The sequence below is a fragment of the Acomys minous genome (assembly GCF_964271855.1).
Source record: "Acomys minous genome assembly, chromosome: 14".
NCBI classification, from domain to species: domain Eukaryota; kingdom Metazoa; phylum Chordata; class Mammalia; order Rodentia; family Muridae; genus Acomys; species Acomys minous.
The window spans coordinates 41,795,432-41,812,261 of NC_140496.1; the positions used below are offsets into that span (position 1 = coordinate 41,795,432).

Consider the following 16,830-nt stretch of genomic DNA (forward strand, 5'->3'; position numbering starts at 1 on the left):
TTTTGTGAGTCAACTAGACACAAGCTGAAGTCTTCAGAGAGAAAGCCTCGGCTGAGGAAATGCCTCCATGAGACTTCTGTAAGACATTTCCTCAGTTAATGATCAACAGGGGAGAGCCCAGCCCGTGGTGGGTGGGGCCATCCCTGAGATGGTGGTCCTGGGTTCTGTAAGAAAGCAACCTGAGCAGGCCACTAAGCAGCATTCCTCCAAGACCTCTTCATCAGCTCCTGCTTCCAGGGTTCTGCCATGTTTGAGTTCCTGTCCTGACTTCCTTCAGTGATGAACAACCTAGTGGAAATTTAAGCCAAATAAACCCCTTCCTCCCAATTTGATTTTTGGTCATGGTGTTTCGTCACAGCAATAGAAACCCTAACTAAGACAGAAATAAGAAAAATTTTATTTCATCAAAATTAAAAATGTTTGTTTGCCGAAGATTCTTTCAAGAGAAGGACTAGACAAGATAAATAGGCAAATAAAGTATTTGTGAGTCACAATTCTAACAGTGGACTGGTATCCAAAATGTAGAACATTCAGACCTCAAAAATATTGAAATCTAAACAATACAAAATTACTGAGCTTATCAATGAGTCTGACTGCCTTAGCAAGCCCACCCTCACCGTTCCTTATGTGCACAGCTGTCTTTGCTGACTCTCTCCATCAAATCCTATATAACCCATAATCAGCGCCCCTTCCCGGAGGCTTAAGAGATGGCGCAGCAACTAAGGGGGCTGGCTTCACAAACAGGACTGGGGTTTGGACCCCAGCATGCATGTAGAACTGAGCTCCAGAAACCAAAGCTTTAGGTTCAGAAAGAAACCCTGCCCCAAAGGAACAGGCACAGTATCACAGAGGAAGGCATTCCACATTCTCCTCTAAACACACACACACACACACACACACACACACACACACACACACACACATACACACACAGACACACACACAGTCTCTCTGTCTCTCTCTCTCTCTCTGTCTCTCTCTGTCTCTGTCTCTCTGTCTCTCTGTCTCTGTCTCTGTCTCTCTGTCTCTGTCTGTCTGTCTGTCTGTCTGTCTGTCTGTCTGTCTCTCTCTCTCTCTCTCTCTCTCTCTCTCTCTCTCTCTCTCTGTGTGTGTGTGTGTGTGTGTGTGTGTGTGTGTGTGTCTGTGTCTCCCTCCCTCCCCCCATACACAGATAAAAAAAATAAAACTTTTTGTAATACAAAATTTGAGCAACTAAGGGACTAGGGACATGGGAATGATTTTAAATTCCAAGCACCCACATAAAAAGACACAACTAGGACCAGAAGGCTGCCTCGGCAGGCAGAGGTCGGTCGGCACCAAGGCCAGAAGCCTGTGTCTGATCTCCAGAACCCACACGATGAAAGGAGGAAACCCATCCCTACACATTGTCCTCTGATCTCCGCATGCACATTGTGACGCGCACACGTAAGTGCACACAGACACACAAATATCATTTGAAAATGTGGGATAGAGGGCTGGAGAGATAGATGCAGTTAAGAGTACTGACTTCTTTTGCAGAAGACCAGCATTCAGTCCTCGGAACCGGCATGGTAGCTTTCAAGTGTCTATGACTCCAGTTCAAGGGATCCCATGCCCTTTATTGGTCTTCATGGCCACTGAACACACATGATGCCCAGACATACATGCAGCCAAAAACTCATATACATAAAATACTTCTTAATTTTTTTTTGGGTGGGGGAGTGGTTTCGAGACAGGGTCTCTCTGTGTAGCCTTGTCTGTCCTGGCCTCACTTCATAGACCAGTCTGGCCTCGAACTCACAGCAATCCACCTGCCTCTGCCTCCCAAGTGCTGCCATTAAAGGCATGTACCACCACTGCCCGGCCTAATATAAATTTTTAAAAGTGGATAGGCATGGCTGCACATTCCTGTAACCCCAGAAGTGGAGGCCGGAGACAAACAGATCCCGGAAGCTCTCTGGCCATCCAGTCCAGCCGAAGCTGCTACCAGCTTCTCTGTCAGTAAGAGAGCCTATCTCGAGGCAAAAAGTCAAAATAATGGAGTCCTGCCCTGGCTTCTACACGGTGTGCATATGCACGCTTGTGCATGAACCTCACACAGAAAACACAGGCATGAGAATGCACACATGCACTGAGACTTGGGAGAGTTCGGGTGGGCATGGTTGAAGTATTTAGTTGTTTTGATTTTTTTTTCTCTTTCTGTTTTTTTTTTAAATTTATTCACATTATATCTCAATTGTAATGCCCCCCCTTATCTTCCCGTTCCCAACTTCCCTCCCTCTTCTGCTCTACTCCCCTCCCCTAGACCTCTCATGGGCAGGGTCCTCCTCCCTCACCGTCTGACCGCAGCCTCTAAGGTCTCATCTGGGTACCGTGCTTCCCCTTCCTCTGTGTTCCCACAGGGCCTCTCGGCCAAGTAGCAGCGATCAAATCACGGACGCCAGAGTTTATGTCAGAGGCGGTGCCCACTCCCCCCGTCCCCATGTGGAGGATGAGCTGTCCATCGGCTACATCTGAACAGGGGTCTAAGTTGTCTGCTTGCAATGTCCTTGGTTGGTGCATCAATTTATGCAGCCCCCACCCACCCCACCCCGGGTCCAGATCTGGCATCCTTGGTAGTCTTCTTGCGGAGCTGTTGTTTTGATTTTTGAGACAGCCTCACTAAATAGCGTACAGGCATCTGGACTATTCTGTGCAGCAGCACTGGTTAGTTTGTGAGGTTTTCGTTCATTGGCTGGTTGATCAGTCGGTTGGTTGGTCAGTCGGTTTTTGTTGTTGTTGTTGTTGTTTGTCAATATGACACAGGATCATCTGAGAAGCTGAAACATCAACTGGGAAGATATCTCCATCAGCGTGGCCTGTAGGAAAGTCTATGGGGCATTTTCTTAATAATAGATGTGGGAGGACGCAGCCCACAGTGAGGTTGTGTCACCCCTGGGCAGGTGGTCCAAACTGAGAAGCCAGGGGAACAAGCCAGTAAGCTGCATTCCTCCTTGGCCTCTGCATCCCTCCATGGTCTCTATATCTGTTCCTGTCTTGAGTTCCTGCCTTGAGTCCCTGCCTCCAGGTTCCTGCCTTGAGTTCCTGCCTCTAAGTTCCTGCCTCTAAGTTCCTGCCTTGAGTTCCTGTGCTGCTTTCCCTATAAGAACAAGACCCTTTCCTGTTCAAGTTGCTTTAGGTCGTTGGTGTTTATCACAGCAGTAGAAATCCTAAGACAGCAGCCCACCAGCCCGGCCTTTAACTTTCCAGTCATCCTACCTAGGCCTCCCAAATGCTAAGACTTGTTTTTTAAAAAAAATCAAGTACACACCAAAAAAATAATAATCAAGAATCTAAGGATAGGCTGGTTGTGGTGGTACACGCCTTTAATCCCAGCACTCAGGAGGCAGAGGCAGGCGGATCTCTGTGAGTTTGAGGCCAGGCTGGTCTAAAAAGTGAGTCCAGGACAGCCAGGGCTACGCAGAGAAACCCTGTCTTGAAAACAAAACAAAACCTAAGGATAAATGTGACATAATATGTACCATATCTCTGTGGAGTAATTTATAAAACTATGAATAAAAATCTTATAATAAAAATCTTAAAGAAATCCATACCCTAGTTATAAAAATCAAAATTATAGTTTCCAAATTCTTCCCAGCTCTGCTCAGAACTCCATACATATCACAGCCGCTGTCATTATTGTTGTTACTCCTAAAATCATTTTTTGTTTTGTTTTGTTTTGTTTTGAAGACAGGGTCTCTCTGTGTAGACCAGGCTGGCCTCAAACTCTAGGATTCATCACCTGTCTCTGCCTCCCAAGTGCTGGGATTAAAGGTATGCACCACCATACTGGGACCAGCTATCTATAAAATGGATTCAGAAATACAAAGGGCCAAGATACCTCTGAAAAAGAGCAAGGGCTAGTCCTACCATATATCACGTTATAGTGGTTAATAAAGTGGATCTGGAGTCACTCAAAGATTCACCATGACCACAAATAGATTTTTATGAAAGAGGCTTTTTATTTAGGTACTGGTGTCCATTGTGGGGCCAAAACCACATCTAAGAGCCTTAGACATGTCATCCAAAGACTTATGAAGGCAAAGACCGCACGATTACATGTATTCTGTCTACATGTGGACATATTTTAACATAAACTTTTACAGTTGTCTTTGTCATCTTTTTAACAGAGTAAACAAATTTGACTACAAAAGCAAAAATAACAGTCATATGATCTACTCTCTTGCTTTAAGAAAAAAGCAAATTTTTACAAGCTTGATCTATTGAATTGATCTAAAAATAGTCTTCAGCATCTAAATATGCAGGGGGCTCGGGTACAGCCTATACAAGTTAGGGGCTTACATGTTAGAGACATCTTTTGCTTTTTCATCTCTCAAGCATACCAGGTCTAAAATTTAAATGTAATGTCAACCATCAGGCTGGTAAACAGATTAGGCGGAAAGTTTTACCAGTAAATGAGGTAAAGACAAGTTACATGTAGACTAAAAATAATACCCCTAATCTCAGAAATATCAATTCCAGGACTACTGAAAGAGTGGTGTGTAAATTTATAAGCTTTTAGATCTTTGGGGCTTGTAGTAGTTTGGTTTGGTTTGGTTTGGTTTGGTTTGGTTTGGTTTGGTTTGGTTCGGTTCGGTTCTTTTTGTTTTTGTTTTTGTTTTGAATTGGCTTAGTTGTTCTTTTTTTTAACGTGTATGGATGTTCTGCTTGCACATATGTCTGTGGACATCCTCACTGTAGACATTGACAGGGGGAGACAGGGAGCAGGAGGGAGAAGGAGGAGGAGAAGAAGAGGCCAGAGAAAGGAATCAGATCCCCTGGAACTGGCATTATAGATGGCTGTGAGCTGCCACGTGGGTGCTGGGAATTGAACCTGGGTTGTCAGGAAGAGCAACCAGTGGTATTAGCCATTGAGGCATCGCTCCAGCCTTTGGGTTACTTTTTTTAGACAGTCACCAGGCTGGCTTTGAACTCTTGATCTTCTTGTTGGTATTACCATACTCAGCTAGCATTAACTGCTTAATACAAATAACTTAATGATCCTGGAGAATCTGGGTTCCGAGTCAAAAAAGTCAGTACTCAGCCAGGTACACTGGGAGGCAGGAGAAGCCAGAACTCAAAGCCTGCGAGCTACACAGCAAGGCCGCTGGCTCAAATCAGCAGCAACCAAAACAAGGAGAGCGCTGATCGGTAAGGCATGGTCCATGTGCTGAACACAGGAGCGTTAACAGCCTGGGTTCATCACAGGTACTTTATAAAAAAGAATGAAGACACAAAGTGAAGACAAATATTTTCATCGTGTACAACTGGCTAGGACCCAAAATATAGAAAACGGTTTTTAAGGAAAAGTATATAACAATTTAAAAATGAGCAGAAAGATTGACAGTCTTACAGCTGACAACGAGCAACCGCTGGTGGGGATGTGGGGGAAGGAATCTTGAGCTCTCTGAGGGCTTCACCAGTCATACAACCACTTTGTAAGCAACCGCCACTTCCACCCTTGTTAAACGTTTTCTGACATTCAAATCTCTGTCCTCCTCTATAGAGATGAACTCTGGGACACACAGCATGCCTCACTGCCCTGCCCCCAGCAGTTTGGGGCATTGAACTCAAATATTCCAGGCAAATGCTTCTATCACCGGAGCTTCAGCCAAAGCCCTGAATAGATCCGGTGCCCTCTCCTGGTCCCCACGGGTACCAGGCACACACGTGATGCAGTACTTTTTAAGTTATGCTTTAAGGCTCGAATATAATGCAGTGATACCGTGCTTTCCTGGCATGCATGTGCCCCGGGTTACATCCTCACTATAGACATTGACAGGGGGAGACAGGGAGCAGGAGGGAGAAGGAGGGGGGGAAAGAAATGAGGAGGAGGAGGAGGAAAAAGAAGAAGAAAAAGAAGGAGGAGGAGGAGGAGGAGGAGGAGGAGGAGGAGAAGAAGAAGAAGAAGAAGAAGAAGAAGAAGAAGAAGAAGAAGAAGAAGAAATGCTTGAAGCCAGATATGGTGGTGCATGCCTAATCATCCTAGCACTTGGGAAGAAGGCTGAGCCAAAAAGAATGCTGCAAGTTTGAGGCTAGCCTGGGCTATGCAGTGAGCTCCAGCTACCATCCAAGGCTACATAGGACTGTCTCAATTTTTTTTTCCTATTTTGATGCTATAGTTACAAAACTGAGAGTGTGGTTCGGTGGTAGATAGAACCCTTGCCTGGCTTGCTCAGGGCCCTGGATTCAACTCACAGAATCACAAAAGAAAGAAAGGGAAGGAAGGGGAGGGGAATGCAGAAAAAAGAAAAAGAAAGAACATAATTTCATATTACAAGGATAAATGACCTGTTTGTATCAGCCAACAATCACTTTAAATATGAAGTAAACAAATATCTTAAAATGAGATTTTTAGCTTTCAAGAGATAAATACCATTTGTGTTAGCGATTTTATTCTAATGAATATAACCTGAGTCTTTCTTAGTCTTTCACAAAGAAGTGAAAGTAACTGCTGACCAGAAATCTTCCTTATAATTTGAAATTTTCCTGATAAAGTTACAGGAAAAAAAATTACTACCACAGGAGGAAATATTTCTTTAAAAGATTTCTTAATTTGAGATTTTGTTAAGCAAAACTTTTGAAACAAGTTTCACTGATAGCTTTACCAAAACTTTTGATCGCCTAGCTGTAGCTGTTCTTTGGTGTTGTTAACAGAGGAGCAATTTGGATTCATGTATCTTACAGTCTGAATTGTAGGCCACCAACCTGCAAATTAGTATGTCAAAGTCCTAACATCATATTTGAAGACAGGGTCTCTAAAGAGGTAATTATTATTAAATAAGATCATATGGTTGGTCCCTTTAACTAATCAACTATAACAAGAGGAAGAGGCGTGAAAAATGTAGAGTAAAAACCATGTATAGAGGGCAAGTCCTGAGTCAAGAAAGAGCCCACAACAAAAGTCAAACCTGTTAGCACCTTTCTCTCAGTCTTCCTGCCTCCAAGACACCCACGGCATGGGATCCTAACCTCCCCAAAGCTTTTAAAAAACATTTGTAATTTCCTTTTTTCTTCCCTAAACCTGTTCTGACCACAGCTGCACAACAGTGAAATCTTCTCTCACTGAGATCCTCTATGGTTGTGGTTTTTCTCTACACCTCACCACTACATTGGCCATACTAGCACACTACTGAAGGGAAGGTTGAGATGCTATTGATACAGATAGATTTTCTGTATATCGGTTTGGTGAATTACAAATCCCTTTATCTTCCTTAGTTGTATTTCTGTATCAGTCAGCTTGGGCTGCCACGAAATACTGTAGACTAAGTGGTTAAACAGTGGCCTGTATTTTCCCACAGAGCTGGAGGCAGGAGTCCCAGGTCAAGGCACCCGCCAATCCAGCCTCTTACGAGGATTCTTTTGCTGGCTTGCAAGTGACTGTCTTGTCCTCCCATGGCCTCCCCTTGGGGACAGTACGATGAGAACAACCTTTCTTTGCTCTTACAGGGACACTTAGTTTTGTCACTTCAGAGTCCTAACTCAATCAATCTTCAGCCGGTCCCCATCTCAAAGTGCATGCACACTTGAAGCTAGGGGTTTAACTTAATGAGTTTTAGGGACCACACGCATTTGTTCACTAACAGTATCTAACCATCGCAAGCTGCCTTTATAGCCTATCCTTTAATAAACGGTTGGAGCTCCCAAACTACACACAAAGAAACCACAAAATCCTCTAGGTACATAAACGTTCAGATAAAAGTCTGCTGCTGCCATCTCAATCCTCCTGCCTCAGCCTCCCAAGTGCTGGGGTTACAGGCATGTTCCATTCTGCCTGCTAATTTTTTAATGACTCGTTGCACTATTAAATGAATGGTATACGGCTTGGTTTTGTTTGTTTGTTTTTGAGACAGAGTCTATGTAGCCTAGGCTTTCCTGAAACGCACCATGGAGACCAGGCTGACTTGAACTCACAGAAATCAACCTGCCTCTGCTGGAATTCAAAGTGTGTGCCACCAAGCCCAGGGCAGACAGCACTATTGTGCCTCGGTGAGAGAAAACGAAATCTAAACTAGAGGAGTGACGCTGCAGGGATCTTCAGGGTCTAGCCATGAAACTACAAACACCGAGTTCTCAGTCACACTCCGCCCCGAAACTGGCAGGTAATTGTGGGAACAGAATGGGGGCTACTGGGTGGTCTTCCCAGGAAATAACTTAGGTACCGAGAAGACAACCTGCTTTCCTTTCGACTTACCTTACACATGGCCGTCAGGTAGTCTCAGCCATGATCTATTCCTTAATACGTTCCTTGACAACTTTACCACACCACACCTAGAAGCAGGTGGCTTAGGGCTGGGGTGGGGCATGGTGTCAAGTTAGCATTCTCAACTGAAGTCTATTCCCAAGCCATCAGGCAGGAGAAATCTTTCTAGGCTTCTACCAACAAGATACTATTAGTAGAAGCTACAAAGCAAAGTGAGGGCTTGGCGTCTACTTTTTGAACTCCTGTGGTTTCTCTAATCTACCTCTTTTTTTTTTTTTTACCCCCTTTCTCTACTCAGCCACCAGATGAATCATCAACACACAACTCCGTGACTCCATTGATTCCCTTGGCCTAGGAATCTAAGTATAAACTTCTACACAAACATCCAAGCAAGCGTCCACATATAGGGGCATGCCCCATGAAAGTCTTCACTTACCAGGAAAGTAGGATAGAGGTGAGGACATCCTATTGGGTCTCTAGGTAAGAGAAGTATGAGAGAATGGGGAAATAGAAGGATCCAGAGGGTCCTAGAAACCTATAAGAAGAACACTATGATAGGCGGATCTGGGCCCAGAGGTTCTTCTCAAACTATGGCACCAACCAAGGACAATACGTGCAGTAAACATCAAACCTGTACCCAGATCCAGCCAATGGACAGGGCATTCTCCACAGTTACGTGGAAAGTGGGGACTGACTTTGACACGAACTCTGGTGCCCCATATTTGACCACGTCACATGGATGGGGAGGCCTGGTGGCACTCAGATGAAGGATAGCAGGCTACCAAGAAGAGACTTGATACCCTAGAGTCATATACAGGGGGAGGAGGTCCCCCTCAGTCACAGTCCTAGGGGAGGGGAATAGGGTGAAAGCGGGAGAGAAGGAGGGATGGGAGGATACAAGGGATGGGATAACAATTGAGATGTAATATGAATATTATTTTAAAAATCCAAGCAAGTCCTGTGAACCCTCCCTCCAAATCCTGAGGATTCAGCATTGGAGGGTTCAGCCAATCATGAAGCAAACAACCTTCCTTCCCTAAGTGTCTGTGTTGAGGAGATACAGATTCTCCCCATATCGTCAGTCCCTAACCAATGCAGTAATTATGACTTACATAGCATTTGCATTGTGCTCAATATTAGAATTAATCTAGTGAAGATTGAAAGCCTAAGGGAGGATGAGTGTGTAGCTTACACGCTCACAGTTTCCTATGAAGGACTTGACATGTGCTGGCTGGGGATAAGGGACAGGTGTCCTAAAACCAACGGGTGACTCCTTACTTAAAGACCACATTATTTTTCATCTTTAGTTCCAGAAAACAACACCTGTCCCAAATTCAGTGCTCACACTCACTCCCACCTAACACAATCTCTCCTCTTCACTTGCCATCCAAAGCTTTACATTCTTTTTCCCCCCTCTCTTTCCTGGAGCATTCTCTGATGACGTCACACATGCTGGGTTGTTGTTGTTATTGTTGTTGTTTTTCTTCAGTCAACCACTATGCATCATCGATCCAGAAACTCAAAGGGTTTCCCCATTCTTTGTCCACTGTTACCCAGAACTTATCCTGAATTATTACTTACCATTATCCTATTTGTGGGAAAGGTTCCAAGATGCCTTATTCGTTTGTTCTTGGGTGCAGTTTTAATTTAACTGTGGGTAATCACCCTAGAACCCCAAATCACACGTCTCTCATAACCACTGAAGCACACAGCAAAGGGCGAAACAACTTTATGCTAATTGGTGTGCGTTCTTTTTATTTATAAACTTGTAAGTTGCTTATACTTTTGTGCTTTTCTTAGAGAGAGCCAAGAAAAGCAAGAACTTGACACCCTTGGAATATTTTGTTCAGTTGCCGCACTCAGTTCTAACTTAGCTGTAATTTGCTAGATGAACGAACATCTATATATCAGGTCGATTGCGGTAGGGCCTTTGTATTGGTTTTCTCCCCAACACCAGTCATTGTTATGTGCACATAGCTCATACCGATGAATATGCGATGTGTGAAATATGCATTCAAGTAAGTAGTTTCTATTTCAATGCGATGGAGCTTAGGGAGCCCTGCCAGCAAGGCAATTTCAAAGCACAAGCGCTGGAGGAAAACGGGACAGTGCACAAACCATTCAGTTGTTTAGAGATGTGGAATTCTTTTCCAGTGGCGCCCAGCAGTCCGTCTATATGTCTGTGCTTTGGGGTGGCTTTGGGGTAACCCACCCTCTGGATTCAGTTCTGCCTCGGGTCTTAAGTGCAGCTAGGACACAAAGTTTCACTTCTCTGGCCGGCGCGTGGAGCTTCCAGCTTTGTGTGGTGATGACGACTTAGAAGTAATGATTCCTCAAGCATCGCTGCGCCTGGCAGCTGTTAAAGAAGTGTCAGCAACTGCAAGGACCCGTTACTGCTGGTCCAGTAAACTCACTGGGGCACATCCAGGGGTCCCCGCGGAGGTCTCCCCTCCACCGAGATCAGCGAGCCTGAGCAGACCGTTTTCAAGCACCTGGGCTTAAAGGTCCTCGGAGAGGGGACTTGGAAAGATGCGACCCCGGGAGGGAGGCCTCGAGGAGCCACCCGCAGGGAGGGGCCGCTGGGCCGCGCGTGCGAGGCCCCCGGTGGCGGCGGAGTGGGCGGGGCGGAGCGGGGCTGCGCGTGCGCAGTGGGCGCGCGGCCGGCACGCGGCGCTGCGCTCCCCGCTTAAATGAGCCGGGGCTCCCGGCGCGCGCCACTTCAAGGGAGCCCGCGGCGGGAGCGGCCACCGCCGGCTTGCCTCAGCGCGCCGGGGAGGCGGCGGCGGCCGTCGGGGACCCGCTGCGCCCGCTGCACGGAGGCGGCGGCGTCCGGCGATGGGGACCGAGCGGAGCCGCCGAGCCGAGCCGTGACCGCCGCGCCGCCGCCGCCGCCTCGGGCGCTCTCGGAGCGCCAACGCTGAGGACCATGGCCCTGGAGCAGCTCTGCGCGGTCCTCAAAGGTAAGCGCGGGAGCCGGCGCGGAGGGCGCCCCCTTGCGGGCCACGCTCCACTCCGCCGCCGCCTTCGCGCCCTTTGTCTGGCCCAGGCCGCCCGCCGCCCCTGCGAGCGAGCTCTAGGGGGAGCGGAGGCCGGGGGACGCCGGCCACTCTGCGCTGGCGCCGCGCGCACCGCAAAGTGCGCGGAGCCAAGGCCGGCGGTCCCCGGTGGCCACCGCAGAAAGTGATCGCGCACACACACACACGCACCACCCCAGCCCCAACTCCGACGCGGTGCAGCGGCTTCCGAGGAGCCCCGCGATGCTCGCGCCTCTGGCCGGTCCCACCTGCTGCGGCCGGGAGGCTGCGGCACCACTGCGGGCTCCGGGCTCCGGGCTCCGGGCTCCGGGCTGCGCGCGGCGGCCCCACGCACCCCACCCGCCCCGCGACGCCTTCCCCGGATCGCGGGATCCTGCTGCCCGAGAGTCCTGGGCGGAGGGATGACCGTGGTGTTCAGCTGGCCGGCCCGTTGGCTGACAGCATAAAGCTCGGAAAGCCACTCGGCGGGATGGCTGCCCCTCCGCGGAGGTGTTATTTCAGATAAATATTCCTAGATCGTTTACATTGAGAGGCAAAGTTTATTCCGGAGCTCGTCCTGGATTGATCCTTTTCTAAATCTCAAGGAAAAAGCACCGCCATTCAGTAAATGATTGTCTTTTCCCCTAATTGACTTAGTTGCAAATGGAATATATCCGAATGCTTCTTTTAAAACCCTCTTATATTGAGAGAGACGTTAAGACGATGTTAAATACTGGCGTGTACAGTTTTAGCACTGAATCTTAATATTTGCACAGTTACAAATGTTGGTGTTTTCCTGGTCCATGCTGACACCCTATTTTCAATTTTTGTTTTCCTTGAAAGTTCAATAGAACTTTACTTTTCATTGTTCCTGAACTAATGACTTTTTAGACAAACTTCGTAATTGGGCAGATATTCACAAATTCTTAATTGACATTACAGCCATAATTTTTAAATATTTACCTACCCAACTATATGTATCAATACTTGTATGTTCAGATTGTGCCAAAATAACCAATAAACTTCTAGCCAGTGAATGTTTCCGTTAACCTATACATTCTTAGTAATTCCCTTATTATAAAAAAAAATCAAAATTCTGTAGCTACTTGCAATTACTGGTTTGTGTAGTTATTTCCTTGGAAATTAGCATTTCGTTTCACTCTTTCATCATAAATGCACAGCTGGATTTCTGCTGCCTAGGGGGAATTTTCTTCATTCTAAATGTGAGCCCACCATGGTAGGGTTGCCAGCATCAAAATGAGAAATCCATCTGAGAGCGGTCCCATCCCCCGACCCCGCAAGAAATCGCTGGCATAGTGCACAGCCTCACCTTTACCTGGAGACCTGGACCAAGCTCCCTGAGTACTCAAGGAATTGCAGCTCGCCTGCCTGTGCCTTTTCAGTGGGTACACACTGCCCTCTCTGGCCAACGCCAAGGATCGCACCTATCCGAAAAAGATTCTGTGCTGATGCCTGAGCTCTAGTGAAAACAGTGTAGTATCTGGCTTTTTTTTATTATTTTTTTTTCAAATATTATTCAACCTGAACTATTTTTACATGCTGATGTATTTTTGCAGCTTGAGATAAATTGTGTTGTTGTGGGCTTACTAGGAAGAGAACAGTCCATTTTTAATTCTAATATACTATGATTTGTAAGCATTAGAATTTGGTCTAGAAAGACTTTTAAAAAAATGTTTAACAGAATTTGAACCAGAGAAGGTGGTATGGAGGTTGAAAGAAAAGGGAGGTTGGGTTTTACTACACATATTAAGTCTTTTGCTTTTTAAATCAAATGCACATATTTCCTACCTAAAATAATATTATTTAAAATGTACTTTAAGACAACTACTCTTTTCCAGGGCTGCTATTCATTTGTGTTCCAAGGCATGAAAAAGCGCCCCTTAAGTGTCTTATAAGTGAATGTTCCCACATCAAGAGGTTCTTCTCTTAAGTAGCCATTTAGCACTTGTGTAATTATGCCTGCTACTTACTCAGATCCTTGTTTTGGAATATAATAGTTTTCAGTTAAGTAAATACCAGAAATGACTGTGAGGTTTTGAGTGGAAAGTTATTTTTAAAATTGTCATCGTGTGTGTGTGTGTGTGTGTGTGTGTGTGTATGTGTGTGTGTGCGCGTGCATATGAGGTAGCATACATGCAGAGGTCAAGACATGTGGGAAGTTGGTCTTAGGGACTGAACTCAGATTGTCAGGTTTGGCAGCGAGTGCTTTTACTAACTATGACATCTTGCCAGTCCCAATTTTATTTTTAAATAAATAAATATTCTTTTTCTAGTTTGCAGCAATTAGGACAAAAGAGTAATTCTGTTAGGTAATTTAAGCCTTTCTAATATTAGTGAAAGTGAATATACTTCCCTTCTGTTTATGGTAGCTAGGCATTATAATCCTATGAAAATCTTACATTGAAATTATGAGCAATGGTTTCTTCTCAAATACTGCACATTTGCTTCAGAGAAATTCTCTTAGACCCGTTGGCATCCAAAGCTATATAATCTGAGGTTAAGCTTACAACATATGAGGCTCAACTATGCCTTAGCCTTATTTAAAAGTCTCGTCTGAACTGAGTATTGGCTTAGTCTTAGACTTCATCAAGGAAAGATACAGGAAGCCATCCCTTTAACAGGTAAGCTTCTTCTTAACACGGCCTTCTTTAAACTTGGCTGTCAGAGGGAGAGAGAGATTGGGAAAAAATGTTTAATTATCAATTGAAAATTTATATCAAACAATGGTTTTATTATAATAAATCTTGAACTAGAAGCCAATTTACATTTTAAAACCACAGTGTTCCTTAAGGAGGGGAGATTGGGTACATTACAAAGCCAGCTTAAATCAAAGCCACTTTCGCCCTTTGGGAATAAGGTAGGAAAATAATTGACTATAAATTTAACAACTATTTTTCAAACAACATTTCAAATTTTATAGGCGTTACCTGTTCGGCATAATCTATCACCTTCCTATTTATTCTCCTTCAGAATAATTATTAATGTGTTTTAATGTGTTTCTGGAGTACTTTAAGGTTGGGTTAGGAACGAGGCTCTTAAGGAGTAATCTAACCCTGAGTCCTAAAGTGCCCTTAATAGCAGAGGCAACAACAAACCCAGAACAGCAGTCAGGAGCAGGGGGGTTGCTGTAACTGCGGTGGAGGCCACCACTTCTCAGCATGTTCAGCATACCTTCTTACTGAATGACAAAGTAGCATACACTAATCTGAAAGTTTCATTCTGTTCTGGTTAAACTAGCTTGGCTCAAGTATGCATTGAGTAATATATTAGAAATCATCCTGGTGATAGCAGTCATTCTTTCAGATGTGGCTTCTTCACATGAACATTTGGTGGCAGTTTCTTTAGATGTGGAGAGTTGACTCCTTTAATCAAGATGCATACATACAAAACTGCCCTCCGAGCACTCACTAGCATCATTGTGTCCATGGAGCAGGAAAGAGGAAACACTCCCGCTGCAGTCACTTTCTCACAAATGTGCCTGGAGGGACGATCAGCATCTGCAGGCTGCAGGGATGTAACGCCCGCCAACCATCTTAATTGTCCACTAAGAATATATGAGATTTTAGTTTGGGAATTTTTGTGTGTGTGTGTGCTTTGGAATATAGTTGTTGTTGTTGTTGTTGTTTTTTTAAGCCATCATTCTGTCATCTTGTGTTAAATTTAACAAACCTAGTTTACTGCCTAGATGCTTACAACAGGAATACCTAGAAAGAGACGTGTTTAGTTGCTAGCAAAGATACGTTGAGCTAGGTTGATAAACCAAGAGTAGTCTCTGGCGTCTGACCAGAAGGAAGGGAAAAGACTGCTCTTTTCATAGCCTCTCTGATTTATGCTCAAATAAAAAGCTGGGCTGTGTACGTGCTACTTTTTAAGTGGACTGTGAATCTATCGACCAGTACAGCTCTTTCAGTGCTGTGGGCAATCAGATTCCTGCTTAGTCACTTCGAGTATTCATCTAATTTGTATGGAGTGCTATTATGGGCCAGGCCAATCTTCCAGGCAGTGAAGATACGCCAGTGAACTAGACAAACATAGCCTTTCTTTTTAGTAAGAAGAAACTAAATAAGCACACATACACGCGTGGAAAAAAAAAATCAGGCACTATGTATAATAGTGACGATTGAGTAAGATGATAAAGAGAACAGAGAGAGCTTCTTTAGAAACTGGAGAAGGCTCACAAAATCAGAAGGAATCAGCCGTGCCGTGACTGATTTGAGACAGACAACACGGGTTAGTCCCTAAGACGAGAGATTCAAGTTTGGGACACTGAAGTAATGAGAAGGCTGAGAGGTGGCAATCAGGAAACGGGAGAAGTAATCAGGTGTCAGGTTGCACTGGGCCTCAGAAGAGCATGGCTGGTGGATTTAATTTACGTAAAACGGGAGTCTTTTGGAAGATTTTATGAAAAGCTATGGTGTGATCTGAATTACACTTTGAAAAGATAATTGGCTGCTGTATGCACAGTAGTCCACAGAGGACTATAGCATAAACTTCAGACTGTCACCAGATAGCCATTTTACTCTTCTTCAGTAATTCGCTGAGTTTTAGTTAAAAGCACAGTTATAATAAAAATTGTTCTCAGATTCTCTTAGGGTTAGATATGGTCATGTGATTCTGTCTAGCTGGTAGATATAAAATGTGTACATCTTAAGGAAACTGCTACTTTGTTATTTATAATAAAGTTTACAATAATTTTAGATTCTGGGCAAGTGTTTTGTTTTGTTTTGTTTAAGGAAGAGGGATATTCTGTGCCGTGTCTTCCTGCATGCTGAGTATGATGCGGGCATGGTAAATACGAAAGTTGTAATGGCTAGCAATCTGATATTTACTTACATTGAGTCATGAGGGCCTTTGGAAAGAGAAAATAGCCTTCACTTTGCTTTGACTGTTTATCTCAGTGTTTGTTTCATGTCAGAAATATGATAGTAGCTTGCTTAAAGAGTTGGTATTTCTGATTTTTCTACATGCAGAAAGATTCATAGCAAGCATGGATAGTCAGAAACAATGAGAAATGTTTGTAGGGGCATAAGAAAAGAGTTAAGCAAGTCACCCAATCAACATTACAGAACCAGCTCAGCCCACCACTGCCTCATCTGTTATTGGCCCAGACTTGTCTCTGTCAGTATCAAAGAAGAGGAAAAGCAACTTCTCTGTTTCTTTCAGGAAATTATACTCACCCTAATGCAGTGGTCCTCACAGTATGGTATCAGGTCCAGCAGCACCAGCATCAGTAGGTGATTGGTTGATACAGACTCCTGAATCCTACTCTATACCTCTAGATAGCTAAAAGTAAACCCCATTCACCCATCACTGTGTAATCTGATAACCTTAGAGGTGACTGGTGCACATTGAACTTTGAAAAATACTGTCTTACTCATTCCTTTTCTCAAACCTGAAATAAAATGACAGGGTAGGACCTGCACATTTTTAAAACCATAACGTGTTATCAGATGTAACATCCAAAAAGTTGTACCGCTCAACATTCCAATGGCGGAATATAATATATCCTTTCTAATAGTCTCAGCAACACCTAGGTGTGCTTCCTAAAAAGCTAATTATTGTAGAAGCATCCCA

At 44.7% G+C, this 16,830-nt stretch overlaps 1 protein-coding gene across 2 annotated transcripts in view; it reads left to right on the forward strand.

The window, feature by feature from the left end:
* The first annotated feature begins 10,955 nt into the window (after positions 1–10,955).
* NETO2 (neuropilin and tolloid like 2) overlaps positions 10,956–16,830 on the forward strand; it is a 56,064-nt gene continuing 50,189 nt past the window's right edge. For both annotated transcript variants that reach the window (XM_084756014.1, XM_084756015.1), the window contains exon 1: positions 10,956–11,181. In XM_084756014.1, the coding sequence (XP_084612140.1) occupies positions 11,148–11,181 (34 nt within the window). In that variant the 5' untranslated portion in view covers positions 10,956–11,147. The remainder of the gene's footprint in view (positions 11,182–16,830) is intronic.